Consider the following 20,178-nt stretch of genomic DNA (forward strand, 5'->3'; position numbering starts at 1 on the left):
TTATAAATAATTTGCAATTATTAGGTGAACATGTATAATAAATTAATAGATACTTTAAGGTTCGCATGTCGGAGACTGCGACTAAACTTGTATAATATTTTGTCAAAATACATATAAACATCCAGAGACTGAAAAACATTCCTGTTCATCACACAAACATTTTCCAGTTGTAGGAATCGAACCCACGTCCTTTGACTCCAGAATGCAGGTTCGCTGCCCACTGGGCCAATCTGCCCAAGAATTTAACGAGGAAACAAAAATGTTCTTGTGGAAGTCGTTTTTGTTTGGATTTTTTTCACACCTAATGAATAAAAGCTCCGTAACTAAACACATTGAGTTCAGTTTACGTGAAATGGTTAAAACATTCCCTTTTGATGTTCCAACATTGAATTAATGTGGTTGCTCACGGGGCGGGGATACGCGAGCCGCACTGATCCCCAATTTGTACTGACACGTAATGCATTGTTATACGAGCAAGTGACAAACGAAGCCACAGTTTAGCTATCATACAGTTTGGGAGCGAGCACACATAGTTATAAGAAGAAGTGTTCATTTAAAGTGATAAAAGTTATTCCTTCCTTTACAATCAGTTGCGGTCATTTCATATATTTATGAAATATATGAAATGACCGCAACAATAAATTGTTCAAAAGGTAACCTTTTGAATATTTTTTTCAGCTCCATTAGATCAGCTAATCCCATATTCCCAAACGCAGAAATTATAATTTATATTTTAAATCACAGTTGTAATTGTGTCAATATTTATTAAGAGATACTGTAAATCGGATATTTAACTGTCGATGTTTGACGACATATATTATGCTTTATATATGTCGTCATACATCGACAGTTAAATGTGCCTAAACGTGTCGCATCCTTAAAATTTCACTCTTCCAAACAAAATTCACTTACAAAATTTTTTTGAAGATTTCACGGAGATATCAATGCTAAAATCGTAGATAACAACGTTTCAACATCAAACACGAGCCGCACTGATTCCCAATTTGTATTGACTCGTGATGTATTGTATGTATCGAACAAGTGACAAATGAAGCCACGGCCTAGTGATCATACAGTTCAGAAACAAGTACAGATTAAAAATTATATTTTATTTGTGCATTGGTTGCGAGTGCAAAGCTCTTGTCTTATAAAGAGTTGTGGATTTAATTGTTTATATAAGTTTTTACTCGTGTTTAATTATTTATAATGTTTTCATTCCACTAGAAGTTTGCTATTGACTTCAACCTTCTGGTAAGTTATAAAGCAGTCTAAGATGGTAGCGAGCTAACCTGTTCGGGGTATGGCACCTCAATCGGCTTCTACGCGGCATTGCAACGCTATATTAATACCACGTTTTTGTCGACAGGGTGGTAACCAGCCACATACGAAGCCAGACAAATAAAAATTACTTAATGCATATTTAGCGTGTGTTTACTTGTATTTACTTTATGCAAAATTCACTTTTCACTTTTTTACCAGCTAATAAGCATTTCAGGCGGTTTTTGTTGTTGTTGTTTCCATACCAATAGATAAAGCCAGGTGCAAAGAATTAGCGAATTTCTTTATTTTACTGTAGTCCAAACTTCTTTAGTGGCGTTGAGCGGTTTTTGTCAGGGTAAAAACTGATACGTTCACGTCACTGATGACCTCGAAATGCTCGTGACGTACCAAACTAGTAGAGCGTAGTATAGCGATCTGTGTAAACGTATAGACACACATATACTTTGCTGTATCATATTATGCATGTTTGGCTTTTTAAACAGGGAAAGTTTTTTTGTGTTCTTTTTAGTTTTCCTAATCCTAAGGTTGCCTGGAAAGATCGCTACTTAGCGATAAGGCCGCCTTTGGTATACAACTACGTACTTGAAGTGTCTGTTCTTAAGTCTAGTCTAAAGTCTTATTAGGTATATAGTAATAGTTATATTAGATGTTGTTAAAAGTTTCATTGTTTGCCTACTGTACGAAAAATACTGTTACAATCGTTAAAAAGAGTTTTCAATTAGGCCTGAATAAATAAAGTTTGACTTTGACATTGAATATTCGCCGGCTCGTCCTATAACGCGCCGTGAATGGACACCTCTGAATTCGATATTTTATTCCGCACGCTATAATTTAAAACACGAACTGAAAACCGAGAGTGGAAACCGTTTTTCTCTATTTTATATTCCGAGCGTAATGCGAATCTCGTGAACACAAATTATCGAACTGAATAAATTTGAAACTGCCTACATATACCGACTCGTTAAAAAAATACCAGCGTTCGTATAGCATTGAACATGTTATTTCACTTTTCATCATATTTTCCCTCAGACTAATAATCGTTAAGACCCTTGACACTACCGGCTTGCACAACTGGTAGTGTAAAATGTATTTTTTTTTTATCCATTACACTATCAACCTAAAGTGTTGTGCTGCCTTAAACTACTGTAAACTATTCTCTTTAAATTAATATAGGTAACTGCGTTAAGAAATATAATCATTAAATAATCAAAAACCTTTATAAAAACGGCAATACATTAGCTTGCTTGCTTATGGGTACTAGGATAACTGATTAATAATTTTATGAATAATATACTTAAATACTTATAATATATAGATAAACAACCGGCGCTGAAAAACATTCATATTCACCCACGGCCACGACTCAGAAAGCAGGTTCGCTGCCCACTGCGCCAGTCAGCCGTCAACGTATATTTTTCACTTTGACTTTGATCCGTATTTCAATTATTTTCAATCATTCTATTATCAATGCCATCTTCAACATCAGTTTCACAGTTTAAAAATGTAACCAATATTTTATGGAGCACTGGCACAAATGAGTAACAGACATGGTCAGCTGATGCGAACTATAGGCGCCGGCCGCCGCTATATTGGCTTAAGTTGCTCTGACGCCTTTCTCTTTATCCCTACTCCGCGGCCGAGCGTCACGCGACATGCAGCACACAGACAAAAAAGTTTGAGACGATGTATTAAAAGTTTCACTTTAAAAACCGGTGCCAAGCAACGTAAATAAGCTGATGATAATTCATACAAAGTTTTCTTACATAAGAAATATACTATTGATATATTTATAGGTTTTGCATCAAACGAGGTTTCCAAGCCTGCATTTTCCCGAAGGCATGCATTGCATACGTAGTGCTTCGTTGGGGCGATATAAGATATTCATAGAAATCTCTGAGGCCAAGTCGGCTGTCAAATCTATGCTTTCCACTTGAGCTCTGTATTTTATTCAAGTGCACGTAATACATTTTAAAATCCCACAACAAAAACAGACTTAACAGAATGCTGTACTTTATAACTGTGAAATGTTTTATATTTATCTATATATATGCAAATACATATATATATATATATATACATTTATATAAAGCGTTTGACAGTTATAAAGTACAACATTTACTTTATTTATATATTTATATGCATATATATATATATATATATGCATATACTATATTGAAGAAATCAGATCTATATATATATATATATATATATATATATATATATATATTATATATTAAAATCTATACTAATATAAACATTATGTTTTAATGTTTGTTTGTGCTCGCTAATCTCTGTTTAGAACCGATATTATAACTTACTTTTAAAGAAGTTGAAATACTTTAAGCAGAAAATTGACTTGCTCTGTTTACAGGAAATTTTCTACTAAAAGATTAGCCACCGGCTTGTTCTGTCATCCCTACTAATATTATAAATGTCAATGTAAGTTTGTTTGTTACGCTTTCACGCAAAGACTACTAAAACGATCATCATGAAACTTTGTACACATATTCCTGAAGGTATTAGAAGTAATATAGAATGCTTTTTATCCCGAAATTAAGCTCAATTCTTGGGAGAAGCGATGTTTGACGATTTTACACCAGAACGCCGTCAAATGATAACTGATTTAAAAACCTAACCTAAATTGAATGCCACATGTCAAAAACAAACGCAGACGAAGACGCGGGCAACAGCTAGTATGCTATCAAAATTGTAATTATAATCACAAATGAGTATTTTTTTTCTTGTTAATAACTCAACTTGTTTTTGTATTGTTGCAGGTAGCACCGAACATCATAGAATTTGTAAAATCCCCAGTCAACATTATAGACTTCATAGCTACATTAAGTTTTTACATGGACGTAGTTGTAGAGTTGGCAGTCCTAAAGCGAAACGTCGATAAGGCGGACATTCTAGAATTCATCTCAATAATCAAGATATTGAGGCTGTTTAAGTTAACGAGGCATAGTCCCGGACTGAAGATTCTTGTACATACGTTCAAGGCGTCTGCAAAGGAGCTGACGCTTCTGGTGTTTTTTCTCGTTCTGGGCATTGTTATATTCGCCAGCTTAGTTTACTACGCGGAGAAGTCACAGGTTAGTAGCACAACTTTTATTTAATTAAACTGCCAGAACTTTTTAGTTTTTCGCTATGCCAATTAACACTGCATCTGTATTTGACAGCCGATTGGCACGGCGGGCCGCGACCCTGTTTTTCGAATCCAAGGCCGGGGGTTCGATTCCCACAACTGGAAAATGTTTCTGCGATGAACACAAATATTTTTCAGTATTTATGTATATTGTTCATCAGTGATCTCAGTACCCATAACAAAAGCTACGTTTACTTTGGGGCTAGATGGCGATGTGTGTGTTGTGGTATTATATTTATTTGTCTCTCATTTATCTTTTCAAATATATAGGCATGCTTTTTTCTGCCGCCAAGCAGCATTTCTGAGTGATTGCTGGTGTTATGAATAATAATAAATATGAATAAATATACTAAGACAATACACACATCGCCATCTAGCCCCAAACTAAGCGTAGCTTGTGTTATGGGTACCAAGATAGCTGATGAATATTTTTTAAGAATATGATACACATAAATACTTATAATATACAGATAAACACCCAGACACTGAAAAACAATCATATTCATCACACAAACATTTTCCAGTTGTGGGAATCGAACCCACGGCCTAAGACTTAGAAAGCAGGATGGCTGCCCACTGCGCCACTCGGCCGTCAATGTTATGACAGGCACACGGGGCTTTATACATTTCCTACAACTTGTAGCCGAATTCTGGAATACTGTTGAAGGGTGCATAAGTATATTTCACAACGAATCACCCTGTAAAAAAAATTATATCCAAAGTAGTATATTTATTTTTCCATACAAACTATTTAAAAACATTCTAAGTGTTTACTTATGACAACCCTTTTGAATATAAAAGACCGACACGCGCATAATACTTACGCAACGCGACGCTTAACTAATTAAGGGACTGGAGTCTTTGATTTTAATTTTTAATGAAAGCTGCTGGAAGAAATGATTGCTGGGAGAAATCAGATACACACTAAACACACTGAAACATCACTGTTTGGGCTGTATATGATTTCTTCAATATAGTAAATGCTATGACAGTGGTTTACTCAAAAACTATTAGAGATTTAGTTTCACAGTCTTAGAGACAGTAAGTAATTTTCCTCCAAAGCATGTGAAGTAATCTTTCGGTTTTCATATACACGTTGTATATAGGACCATTTCGGAACAAACCCCTTTCGATCAAAAATGTACAAAACCTAAATTGGAATTCCTTTTTGAAGGCGGTTAAAAGAAGTGAATAATCTGTTCCTCACAACAGTCGGGTTAACATGTGCTATCATATTTTGTTACACCGCTGCCTAAATCCAGAATTCATTGACGTCCCGTATTACAAGAAATCCTTTATTCATTTTCTTTTGATAAAGAAAAAATATATAATTTCCTCTCACAAAAACGATACAATTTCTCCGAACAAAGGTAAAGACATCGCAGGCTCAATATATACCGTAATAAGAGACGTGACGTTACAGACCTGCCTCAGGGCGAATATATAGCTCCGTACGTATCTCAGCTTAGTATCTATTTATGACGATCAACTTTGTAGGGAACTGTAAAAGGAAGGAAAAATCTTTTATTATTCATTCATTTATTTAGTGCCAAAAAACACAGAAAGGACGTGCATAAGGTCTGTTAATGTAATTTTGTAACGACTTTCACATGATCCGGAGCTAGCCCAGTGATTCCCAGGTCCAGGGACTTCGATTTAACTTTCAGGGGAACCGAGTTCGAACCCCGGTACGTACTTCTAACTTCTCAATGTGATCCGCGTTTAAAGCAATTAAGTATCACATGCTTTAAGGTGAAGGAGAACATAGTGAGGAATCCTGCATGCGTGAGAGTTCTCCATAATATTCTGTTCAAGAATTGTTAGTACCAGTCCGAAGTTAAGAAGTTGGTGGTGTCAACCCCCGTGCCTTGGAGAGCACGTTAAACTCTCGGTCCCGGTTAGTATCACTTGCTTGCCATAATAGTAGTTAAAGACCAATCCGCACTTGGCCAGCGTGGTGGACTCCGGGCTACACACTTAAGAAAGACCTGGCTCGCAACGGGTTGATATGATGGTGGCCTCCACAAACCTTTAAGAACATTATCGAGAACTCTCAGGCATGCAGGTTGCCTCACGATGTTTTCCTTTACTAAAAAAAAAATAAAAAAATTCCTCCACAAAAACAATAAAAACATCAATAGTATAGTAATGTATTAATCTGTTTAAATTCTTTTATTTTAAAATTATGCATTGGTCTCTAACTTTCTCTTTCTAACTCTAGAAAGAATTACTACGGGGTAAGAGTGGCTCAAAAACACTGTCTTCCTTTTCGCTAAAATAGAGGCCTGTGTCCACCTATGGCTCATCACCATCGTCTATAGCCGCAGCCCATAAAAGACCCACTACGGGGCACAGGTTTTGCATAGGAGAGACGGTCTTAGAGCACAGACCCACCAAGCTGCTCCAATGCGGGTTTGTGGTCAACTATTATGCAAGCAAGTTATACTAACCGGGACCGAGAGTTTAACGTGCTCTCCGCGGTACAGAGGTTGTCACCGCCAACTTCCTAACTCCAGCCTGCTACTGAGAATTGTTTAACACAATATCACATATCTAACAATTCCTGGCCCTATATGGGATTCGAACCCAGGACCCGTGATCTGTAGTTAAATATGCTAACCACTAGACCAACGTTATAAGCCCATTATAATTAAAATATCCTAAAGTTCGTAGGTTACATTATTTTTTTAATAAACGAGCGTCCAATTACGAATTTAAAAAACTCTTATTCGTGAACTAAATATCTAGTGAATGTGTAACCGGTTTTTTAAAGGTCAACGTTTTTGTTCAGCCGTAATAATGAAAATTTCAAAGAATAAGATAAACAAGCCGTAAGAGAAATAAAAAGTCAAGCTAATATTTTGCAAAGCCAACAGAGCTGGCACAACTGAAACCCTGAACTAATTTTAAGCCAATTTCGTTTAAATTTGAATGCAAGAATGAATATTTTCCGTTATTACTTTCTTATCTGCATTCATTATGAATGCAAAGCATTCCGTTATTATTTCCTATCTGCATTTATGTTGAATGAACGCTTCTTGCCGACAAACCAATTTATTTAGAGCTTTAAACAGTAATCTTACCAAATCAAAATGAATTAGTGAAAATATTAATTATTTATTATACGACGGTACGCATTCTTACTTTAGCACAGCCATTACATAATATGTAGCTATTTTAGGTAGTTTTGTCTGTCTGTTAACAAAACTCGTGGGAAGCGTTTGCTCTCCGGGGATAAAAGTAGCCTATGTTACACTCGGTCTTAACTAAACCAACCAACATAAATAGATAGATAGATATACTACGACACACACACATCGCCATCTAGCCCCAAAGTAAGCGTAGCTTGTGTTATGGGTACTAAGATGACTGATGAATATTTTTATGAATAATATACATAAATACTTATAAAATACATATTAACACCCAGACACTAAAGAACATTCATGCTCATCACACAAACATTTTCCAGCTGTGGGAATCGAACCCACGGCCTTGGACTCAGAAAGCAGGGTCGCTGCCCACTGCGTCACTTGGCCGTCAACATAATTTGCATGCTGTTAAGCGGAATTTGGTAAAGAGCTAACTATTATATTAAAGACCTGTATACTAAACAAAATCGCAGAGAAATAAATAAATAAATTATAAAAGATATTAGAACGGCCGATTGGCGTAGTGGGCAGCGACCCTGATTTCTGAGTTCAATGCTGTGAGTTCGATTCCCACAACTGACAAATGTTTGTTTGATGAATATTAATCGTTTTCAGTGTTTGTATCAGAACTGTTTATGTACATAATTCATTAAAAAAATCATCAGTCATGTACCCATAACACAAGCTACGCTTAGTTCGAGGCTAGATGGCGATGTGAATTGTCGTAATATATTTATTTAAAAAAAACGTAGTTTGGTAGCTTAGTTGAGACGTAAAGGAAGGAGAAACAAACAAACTTTCACGTTTATAGTAGTAGTAGCTAAGTTAGGTGCGTTTTAAGTAATTAAAATATTACTTGCTTCAACGGTGAAGGAAAACATCGTGAGGAAACCTGCATGCCATTCTCAAAGGTATATGGAGTCACCAGTCAGTCCGCACTGGGCCAGCGCGGTGGACGGCCTTAACCCCTTCTCATTGTGGGAGGAGACCGTGCCCTGTAGTTGCCCGGTAATTTGACTTACTTTGAACTTTTTATATGGATAGGGTAGGGTTATGGATGATGTATGTATTACATAAGACATCTAAATCAAAATTAAAAAAAAAATTGTGTGCGGAAATTTTAATGTGAATATTTTGGAAAGTAGTTCACAAAGTGGCAGGCTATTAAATTTATTTAAAACTTTCAATTTATCAAAAATGTTTATGGAGGCTACAAGAATAACTTCCATAAGCGCCACATGTTTAGACAATATTTTCACAAATATAAACCCAATCAGTAAAGTACAAAAAGTATAATATGTCGATAAGACCCTTGGCTCAAAAGCTTGTATGTTATGAATTTCTGCCTTCGAGCAAAAATTTCTTGCAAAGCCCACAAAGTCACTAGCAAGTCTCTGCAAGTTTATTGCTTTTGAAATAAGTTTTTAAAGTAGAAACACTCGCCAAAACGCGGAGAAAAACTTCAAAACAACTTACTGGAGCGCTGGTGCGCGAAATTTTTATAACTAGTTGCTATATTGCTAAAGTTGTGTTGACACGCTACTGTTTTGGCTGGAGATCAAAAATGGAGGCTACAACTTTGTCATATTTTAAGAAAAGCGTACTCTAATATTAGCATGACGAGCTTTTACCGCCGACTTAGCTTTTACGGTATTTTTTTATCAGGACCTTGACTTTTAGTAAGTGAGGATGCAGTGGAAGATAGTGGCATTCTAATTTGTAAGGGGTATAGCATTGGATAGAAGCAGGCGTTGCTTTGCGGAAATCCATAATATATTAAGAAAATTAATCCTTATTTGCTATACTCCGCGAAAAGCAGGAGAATCTGTATGGTGTGATTTATAATTTCGTCAATCCTTGTACTCCACACCAAACAGATCTTTGGCAATGTACCCTCTACTCATTTTCGCTCCGATACCGGAGCATCCTCTGGAGATGTTGACTTTACAATGAATAATTGTTGAGTGAAAAATTAACCAAATGTGTATGGCTTTTATACCTTTCTTACCCCTGTTCTAGACCTTTGTCGCAAGTAAATGGTTGAGACTTGATTTGAGAGAACGATTAGAAATTACTAAACATAAGAATGGGAGGTTCGAATTGCTAAACGAACGAATAACTGATGAATAAACTGATAAAACTGATGGTACTAAGATAACCGATGAATAATTGTATGAATAATGTACATAAATACTTATATACAACTATTTTTTATGTATATAAAAGGAAGTTGTGTGAGTTACACCACTTATAACTCAAGAACGGCTGGACCAATTTGGATGACATTTGATTTTTTGGATTCCTCCTAGACCAGAATAGGATAGTAAGTATTAAAACATAACATTCATCAAAAGTCTAATAGAAGTTTCATTAAGCAATATTTTCGGATTTTTAAACATTAATTTTGAAATTTAGGAAAGTATTTTCATTTAAAATCGATGTCGAAATTGTAGAAAATCTAAGTTAAGTGAAGCCCTTTCGATCAAGCCGTTCAAAAGTTATGAGAGGTTTACACACACACACACACACACACGTCGACATCTGATAAAAACTCGATTTTCGTAAAACGGGGTGAAACCAATAACTTCCCAACTTATGAAAAATGACATCAAAATTGGTCCAGCCGTTCTTGAGTTATAAGTGGTGTAACAAAAACAACTTTCTTTTATATATATAAATATATAAAAGATTTTCTTTCTTTTACATATTATATATAAATTTAGGTCAACCGTTTTCCTAATTTTTTTAGAAGTAGTTTTTGATACAGAGCTCGTCCGGAGAAGTACCACTTGCTAATTTCTGCTACTAAGCAGTATTGTCACAATGCTGTGTTCCAGTCTGAAGGGCGTGGTTGTTGGTGTAATTACAGACACATGAGTCTTAACACCTTCGCCTCAGGTTAATGGACACAGGGCAACACTTTGCAGGATGTGTTTCTTGCATCACCTGTGTTGTCCTGTCTTTAGGCGACGGTTTCCACTTACCATCAGGTGGGCTATCTGATTCGTCCATCAATTAGTTAGTTACGTTATTAGTTAGTTTGATAACCTCCCTGGCGCAACGGTGAGCACTACGAATTTAACTAGGAGGTCCCGGGTCAGATTACTGGCAGTGGCTATTTGGGAATTTATTATTTCTGAATTTGCTCTGGTCTGGTCTGGTAGGAGGCTTTGGCCGTGGCTAGTTACTACCCTATCGACAAAACGTACCGCGAAACGACGTGACGTCAAACGAGTCGCGGGGAGCCGCTGGATCCAAGCGACACAAGACCATGGTATGAGGGACTCCTAAAAAGTCTATTTCCAGCAGTGGACGTCAACCGGTTGATACGTCGAACGTCTGATTTTTTTACCTTTCTATAATTTCGTTTTGAAATGTTGTTCCAGGACAATCCAGATAACCAGTTTAAGTCGATACCGCTTGGTCTGTGGTGGGCCATCGTGACGATGACCACGGTGGGCTACGGAGACATGGCGCCCAAGACGTACTTGGGCATGTTCGTGGGCGCCTTATGTGCGCTGGCCGGCGTGCTCACGATAGCCTTGCCCGTGCCCGTCATCGTGTCAAACTTCTCCATGTTCTACTCGCACACACAGGTCAGTGAGGATACTTTTTAAACCTATTAAAGCGGTGATAGACTAGTATAAAAGCGGTGATAGACTAGTAAAATAGAATGTTACAGTCATTTACAAAGTGGGTAAATAATTGAACTTTAACTAAATATGAATTTATTTGATATTAGCTGTTGCCCGGTACTTCGTCTGCGTTTGATTTTGTTTTTTGATGTGGCATTCAAGTTAGTTGTAGTTCTAAAAAAAAATGTAGATATTCAGTATCGCTAAGCCTTAAATGAGGGGTTTGCAGCTGTCCGCTGAGGAGTTCTGTCCTCTATCTCCAACCACATTCATCAGATCTACACAAAGATTGGGCAAAATTAAACACATATTACAAACTCTATAGTTCATAAATAATTATTTTAATCGGTTATAATTTGACGAACACTTTCATTCCCTCTCCCAAAGGAACCGAGCTTAATATCGGGATAAAAAGTATCCTATATTACTTCTAACACTTTCAAGAATATGTGTACAAAGTTTCATTAGGATCGGTTAAGTAGTTTCTGCGTGAAAGCATAACAAACAAACTTACATTGACATTTATAATATTAGTGGGGATAATTATGAAATAAATTCGTATTTGCCAGATATTTGATTAAATTGATTGGGATTCTCACAAACGCACTAACAATTATTGTATAATTAATAAATAGTTATCAAGAAACAATTAAAATTGTTCCCCATGTTCATGAATCGAGTTGGTATTTGGGTATTTTGATATAAATACGGGAGCATTTTCGATACACTTAAGTCTTCTATGAGACTCTAGGCGACAAAGATTACCTCACGGTGTCTTAGTCGTTATCACAAGCTCTGTTGGCCTAAGAAAAGTATAATATTTTCGGAGTCACGCTTTAACGGTTAAAGAAAACATCGTGAGGAAACGTGCATGACTGAGAGTACCATCCGTTAGTGTGTTGATAATGGGCTATAAAGCTGAACAGTTTGTTTGTTTATTTACTTGACGGCGATGATCTCAGGAACTACTAGTCCGATTTAATAATTTCTTGAAGTGTTGGATAGCCCATTTATCAAGCAAGCCTATATGTTATCCGTGATTACGCTGAGGCTGATGGAAGCATATTACCAATAGAGTTAGACGTTTCAAAAACAGGTTTGGGAGCATCCTTTGCGTACGCTGCCTAAAAGGTTAAAGGTTTTGATAAAATCATGTATGACATAACAAGGGGAATACCCTTTAAACGTTCTAAAAAAATATTGGATACTGCACGGTCAAGCTCACCGTTTTTAAATATTGGATAGAAGCAGGCGTTACTTTGCGGAAATCCATGATATATTATCAAAATTAAGCTTAATTTCCTATACTCCGCGAAAAGCAGGAGAATCTGCGTGGTGTAATTTATAATTTCTTCAATCCTTATACTCCACACAAAACAGATCTTCGACAATATACCCCCTACGCACGTTTCACGCCGAAACCGGAACATCCTCAGGAGATGTTGACTTTACAATGAATACTTAAGTTAAGTGAAAAATTGTCAAATGTGTCGCCTTTTATACTTTTCTGACCCCCACCTATCTAAGCCCCTCCCACCTCATTAGTGCCTTTGAATATGTTCTAAAAAAAATTTGCGACTGCATATATCTATCTTTTAAGGTCGACTTACACGCGGACGAATACGCTAGAGACGAGTATTTAATAATGCTTCATTATTAGTTTGTTTACTCTTTTTACGTATATTATACTAAAAATGTGTTACAGTAAATTTATAAAGTGGGTAAATAATTAAACTTTTGATAACTATAACTTCATATTTGCCAGATATTTGTGTTCATGACATTGAGTTGGTGGGTATTTTGATATAAATACGACTGCATTATCGATGCACCGCAGTCCTACATGACTCGAACGATGCAAAGATACCTCCCGGTGTCTTAGTCGTTAATCAAATGTCAACTAACAGAAAAATATGATGTTACGTAGGCATACCCATGGGATAGCCATAGTACCAAGAAGAGGCTGTATCGCATCATCTACAAGTTACGTCGGCGCAGCGAATTCTTTTTTGCCACGCTTCCTATGGGAATTAATTGTAAGATATAGGGTAGGAAGCTCGTGCCACAAATTGGCCGAGCATAGTTAATAAGTTTAGTTTTAATATCATAACAATCATTAGAGTAATTCTAAGACTAATAAATTTATATTACTCTTAACATCTTTGTATTATGCACTCTGCTGCGACCCTAAATATAAGTGTAGCGGTCTTCACATTATCGAACTAGATGGCGCCACAAAAATCCTGCATCGCGCTACAATATTGCGCTATACAACTTGCAAAGATGAATGTTCGGACCTCGGTCCCCGAGCCCAATCACTCGCTCGTAGAAAGTTCTTCCTATTATTACGGTCGAGCGTATCACCATAGCTCCCGTACATAAGTATGATCTAAATATTTATACAATTTTTACTTCAGGTTTCGTACACATTATGTACTAGTTTAGATTTCAATATCACAGAAACGCTATAATTAATATAAATCCCTACCAACTGTTTATAAGAATCAGAGTTTCCGCACGAGTTGTTTATATGAAAAATTTATATAAATACTGGAAGCTAATGCCTCTTTGATGACAGCTCAACCTTCACGTTCCACTACAGGTCAATATTATTTTTGTTTCGAGCACTTTATTAGAACTAAGCGATTTCTTTATTTGTGAGTTTTACGTTATTCAATTATCTTTGGTACACCAAACATAATTGAATTACGTAAAAGTCACAAATTTGATCTTGACGTTTGAGGTGAACTTAAAATAAAACATTCTATCCTACAGATTTTATAAATGTGAAAGTGTGGACGTTTGTTACACAATCACGCAAAAACGGCTGAACGGATTTGGATGACATTTGGCATACTTGTAGCCTTTGACATGGAAAAGAACGTAGGTTACGTCTTATACCGATTTCTTAAGAAGTTCCCGAGGGAAAATTGAAAGTTGTTTACGAAATAAGCCGCGGGCAGACAGCTTTCAAATTTAGGTATACATGTCATCTATGCTATGAAAAAGGACATGTACTTTCTATACCAATCTCTCAAATAGTTCCTGTGGTAGGATTCAAAATTGTAAACGAACGAAGCTTTAGAACTAATTCTGAAGTCCACGCAGACGAAGTCGCGGGCAGAAGCTAGTTAAATATAAATTCTTCCTATATTACGTATACCTATACCAGGATAAATCTCTTGGGAGGCGGCGGGTAGCTATTGGGCTAGCTACACGTCACTTCGCTAGCCTATCTACAGTCTGAAGAGAAGGGAAGGTTCAAGCTGTCCTGATCCCCTCCTCATTAGCACGGGAGCCCCACCAAATGGTTAGGATGGTTGGTACACGTAACGAGGTACACAGGGTATCTAACAAAGCCAACAAGGGTACACGCCATGGTAGTTTTTAGTTTGGGTATACCCCCATTAGAGGGGGGAATCCCACATAACCTCCGTCCTACCCAAAGTTGCAATAAAGCTTATACACCACGCCACCAAGGTTGCAATAAAGCTTATACACCACGCCAAAAAAAAAGAGGATAAATGGTAGTAGAGTTTAGGTGACAGAGTTCGTCAAGGAAAGAATTACTGCCATGTTTATTGGCATACTCATTACGATGGCCGACTGACGTAGTTGGAGGTAACCTTTGTGATTCAAAAGTTTCAGAGTTTCTGATGGTTCGATTTTTCAAAAATGTTTATGATATGAACATAAATATTTTGAGTGTCTGGGTGTTTCTTTATATATTATGAGTATATATGTTTATTATTCATAAAATTAATTAATCGGTTATCTTAGTAACCATAACACAAGCTACGCTTAATTTGGGACTAGATAGACAGAAATTGAAAAACATAAGTTCATCACAGAAACATTTTCCAGTTGGAATTAAACCCACAGCCTTGGACTCAGAAAGTAGGGTGGCTGCCCACTGCGTCAATCGGCCGTCTAAAAAAATATACACCTAAGTTTCCTAAAGCCTTTTTAAAAGCATCCCTTATCTTATTACCGCCCTTCATGCATGGTCGGTTATTTTGTTCCTACAAAATATATCAACTAAAACTTTCCTACAATATATACGCGAGATAACTTTAAGATTAATGAAGCGACATAACCAATGAGCCGGACCAATTTCATCCTTATGTCATGTCATCCTGGTACCCACCAATGGAAAATAGGCTTTAAGCCTCAAAATATAGTACACTTTTAATTGATGTACATTATACATGAGTTCACTTTTGTCTGGTGGGGTGCTTTGGCCGCGGCTAGTTTTCCCCTACCGACAACGACGTGCCGCTAAGCGGTTCAGGTGCGATGTCGAGTGGAATCCGATTTGGGTTATGACTACCATACTCCATAACAGTTTAGCCCGCTACCATCTTAGACTGCATCATCTATAACCACCAGGTGAGATTGCAGTCAAGGACTAAAAAAATTTATCTTGTTTTTATAAGGTTAGCCATTACTCAGTGTGAAGTTACTTATGTACAATAGTCTACCTAAAGAGTTTTTTTGCGAGAACTAATTTAAAAATAAGTTTTAAAAGCATTGTTATATGTTATATTGATAGCCCAGTGGGTTAAACTGCAACTCCACTTTCGGGGGAGCGAGTTTGAATCCCGGCACGCAGCGTACTGCTAAATAGTCTACACCTACCTCGATAAATCAGATACCAAAAATAAAGTTTTGTCAAACGCACTGGAATTGCCAAATATACAAACCTATGATATTAAGTGCATATAGTATTTCAGCATAGTTAAACAAATGTGGAAAGAGAAAGAGGTGTGGGTGAACAATATATGTGTTCTTGCGCTTGGAGCTTTACTTACCCACTAATTGAATCCTTCAATCACGTAAACATATACATTAAATAAATATAAATAAATATATTACGACAATACGCACATCGAACCAAACACACCGTGTTTGTCACAAGTCTCCGAAACATGGTCGCTAACTATGGGCCTCATAAGAAGGCTCAGAGTCACGGGCGAAAGAGAGAGCTTATGCTCAGAGTATCTCTTCGTGATAAAATCAGAAATGTGGAGATCCGTAGAAGAACCAGAGTTACCGACATAGCTCAACGAGTCGCGAAGCTTAAGTGGCGATAGGCGGGGCACATCGTTCGGAGGAGGGATGGACGTTGGGGTCTGTATGGGTGCTGGAATGGCAGCCCCGCACTGGTAAACGCAGCGTTGGTCGACCGCCGACGAGGTTGACGGTGGACCACTGGATTCAAGCGGCACCAAACCGTGGAATTTGGAACTCCCTAAAAAAGACCTATGTCCAGCAGTGGACGTCTATCGGTTGATATGATGATGATGATGAATTCACACATCGCCACCAGTGGCGTGGATAGGGTTTTGACCAGGGTACGCATAAAGCAGGTAAATGGCATTTAATGGAAAAAATCCCCTCCAACACGAGTGATATAAAATAATTTGGGTATGCAGTGCTTTTGTGCATGTGTGAAGTGCACGCCACTGATCGCCACCTATAAACGTAGCTTGTGTTATGTGTACTACGATAACTAAATATATTATGACACAGACATATTCCACTTCCACCGTTCACGGCGGCTCGCTGTTCTGTGGTAGAATGGTGCCAGAGAAACGAGATTATGAAGTTCCAAATGGCGAAAATGAATCGCCGACTGGCGCAGTGGGCAGCGACCCTGCTTTCGGAGTCAAAGGCCGTGGGTTCGATTCCCACAACTGGAAAATGTTGGTGTGATGAACATGAATGTTTTTCAGTGTCTGGGTTTTTATCTGTATATTATAAGAATCTATTATTCATAAAAATATTCATCAGTCATCTTAGTACCCATAACACAAGCTACGCTTACTTTGATGCTAGGTGGCGATGTGTGTATCGTCGTAGTATATTTATATGTTATTTATTTATTATCAGTTTCAAAGTATTGTGAAGTATACTAATGACATATGAATCAAGTTCGATCGTTTAAGTGGAGCCATTTTTGCTTTAACTGGACCGCCGACCTTTTCTGTCTGGCCTATAATAGTATTCAGGTCAAATGGCTCGAACGAAACCTGACCCTTAAATAAATAATACTTAAACATTGGTACATGAGGATACAGTCTTAGACATCATACTAACCTGTGGGCAATTATGAACATTAAGCTTAATTTGCTATACTCCGCAGAAAGGTCTGATAATAAATAAAAAGCCGTTTTTTGTATATTACAGCTAATAGGCCTGATATAGTGCTAGTCGATCGATCAGTGCGCCGTGCAATAATTGTTGACAGTACTGTTCCACATGACGATAATCTGGTGAAAGCCGAAAAGGAAAAAGTATCTAAATCCTTGGACCTTGCTCACGAGATTACCGCCACGTGGAATGTTGAGTCGACCGTTATTGTTCCGATATTCGTTTCAGTCTGGTCTTCTCGCGAAATGCTTCGACCAACATCTTAAGAAGCTTTCGCTTGGTTGTTGGAACAAGGGTCGGATACAGAAGGCAGTAGTCCTTGAAACGGCGCGTATTGTGAGGAGGTTCCTCCCTCTGGAGCCCTGACCGCCGGTTGATTGAGCATTCAAAAGCCCCGCAAGCGGAGGGTCGATGTTTTTTTTTTATAAATTTTTAATAGTTCTTTTTATTTTATTTTTAAGCATTGTTAGGGATTAAAAAAAAAAAAAAAGTATAAATGATAGATTAAGGCTAAAATAAAAAGCCTTTTTATCCTATCATCTCTAACATGACTTAAAATATTGTTATTAAGTTAGTACACAATTATATCCTTACATATACATCGTTAGTTTGGTTGCTCAGTAATTTTTATAATGATTATCTTAGGAAATATGAGCCGCTTCTCGGCTAAAGGCTTCCCCCAACCTTTTCCACATTTCTCTTTCCTTGCCTTGCGTCATCCAATCGCAAGAGTGTATAAAAGAGTTTATAGCACTTTATAATTTCTTCAATCCTTATATTCCGGACCAAACAGATCTTCGGCAGTATGTACCGTCTACGCACGTTACGCTTCGAAACCGCAGCATCCTCTGGAGATATTGACTTTACAGTGAATATTTGATACAGATTCTCCTGCTTTTCGCGGAGTAAAGCAATTCAAGCTGACTTTTCATAATATATCATGGGAGCAAAGTAACGCCTGCTTCTATCCTATAGTGTAAGCATTCACTTTTTTTTTATTCCACTACAAGTTAGCCTTTAACTGCAATCTCACTGAGTACTAAGTGATGATGCAGTCTAAGTTGGTAGCGGGCTAACCTGTTAGGGAGTAAGGTAGTCATACCCTAATCGGTTTCTACGCGACATCGCACCGGAACACTAAATCGCTTAGCAGCACGTCTTTATCGGTGGGGCGGTAACTGCCACCAGACAAAAATTCAGTAATTTTAAATTCCCAAATTGCCCTTGGCGGAAATCGAACACGGGACGTCCTACTTAAATTCACAGCGCTCACTGTTGCACCAGGGAGGTCGATATATACCTTACACTCTTACTCCTTTTATTTGAAGATGATAAAGAACCTATAACAATGCTGGAACTAAGGCCTCGGATGCCCAAAATCACCACGCTGGACCGCCGGTTTGGCCATCTTAGTAAATTGTAGTAGTGGCACAGATGATGCTTTAGGGATGATAACCTTCCTTGATAGATAGACTATCCCACACACAAAGATTTGAACTAGTAGTTCCACCAAACAGACGCCTCAGCTTTATAAAACTTGGTATCGATTTTTATTTATAAACCCTGGGCGTTCAGTTCCATCGCAGGTTATAAGAAAAAAGCCTATTTCCTTTGTTACATTGATTTTGTAATTAAGAAGCCCAACTAATGATTTGTCCCGACTAATTACGAGCGGAGCAAGTTTTGGTAGAAGATTAATCGCTATCAGAATTAACGGAAGTCCCTAAATTGAAAGATATTGCATCGCGGAACAATTTATTACCGTGTAATTAAACTTCTGCGGTGGAGTAAGTAGAGCCCGAATTATCTACCTATATACTATTACTTGAAGCTTAACTTTGTATCCCTTTTAACGAAAATTGCGTGGACGGAGGAATATGGAATTTTCTACACCTATAGTTTACATACTAAAAATAATAAAATTTTGTGTAATAAATAGGTAATTTTGACGACCTCCTTGGCGCAGTGGTGAGCGCTGTGAATTGAAGTAGGAGGTCCCGGGTGCGATTCCCTAAAGGGGCAATTTGGGAATTTATAGTTTCTGAATTTTCTCTGGTCTTGTCTGGTGGGAGGCTTTGGCCGTGGCTAGTTACCATCCTACCGTGATTCAGTATTCCGGTGCGATGTCGCGTAGAAAACTATTAGGGATATGTCTACCATACTCCCTAGGTTAGCTGCTACCATTTTAGACTTCATCATCACTTACCACCAGGTGAGGTTGCAGGTCAAGGGCTAACTTGTAGAAGAAAAATAAAAACGAGAGTAATTTTCAATTTCAATATCAGATAAGTAGTGCCAATCTAGAGTGGAGAAGAAGAAGAAAAAGAAGAATAAAGACCTTTACTTGCACATACAAATAGTAAGCTAGGTTAACAATACTAACGATGATACAAAATATATGCGCAAATGCGGCCTTATGGCTTGAAGCGATCTCTTCCAGACAACCTTTGGTTGAAGTGTTTTTTCAACCTTTATTACATAAAACGGGATAGTGCAAAACCCAAATTTGTTAATTATATACATTACGTATACTATATATACTAATATTATAAATATAGGTAGTTAAAACATTTATGTATATATAAATATATTAAATACATACTCGTATTACCATTTAAACATATAAACAAAGAGTGGTGGGCCTCACTTATATATTTTAGTGAAAAACTAAAGGTTGCTGATGGTTGATGACAATGATTCTTCTTTGCTGGTGCCAACGTGAAAACAACTAAATTACCATCATAAGTTTAAAAACCAAAGTTTTAAAATCCATAAAAATTTATATGAAAATCCTTCGCATGCGAATTCAAAT

At 37.3% G+C, this 20,178-nt stretch overlaps 1 protein-coding gene across 1 annotated transcript in view; it reads left to right on the forward strand.

Annotated features, from left to right (window-relative positions):
• The window catches only part of LOC120630795 (potassium voltage-gated channel protein Shaw-like), a 241,637-nt gene that overhangs the window by 170,085 nt on the left and 51,374 nt on the right, over positions 1-20,178 (forward strand). Inside the window, exons 6-7 of the mRNA XM_039900074.1 lie at positions 4,059-4,373; positions 10,965-11,174. Coding sequence (XP_039756008.1) covers positions 4,059-4,373; positions 10,965-11,174 — 525 coding nt within the window. The remainder of the gene's footprint in view (positions 1-4,058; positions 4,374-10,964; positions 11,175-20,178) is intronic.

The sequence above is a fragment of the Pararge aegeria genome, chromosome 17 (genome assembly GCF_905163445.1).
Source record: "Pararge aegeria chromosome 17, ilParAegt1.1, whole genome shotgun sequence".
In the NCBI taxonomy this organism is placed as follows: Eukaryota; Metazoa; Arthropoda; class Insecta; order Lepidoptera; family Nymphalidae; genus Pararge; species Pararge aegeria.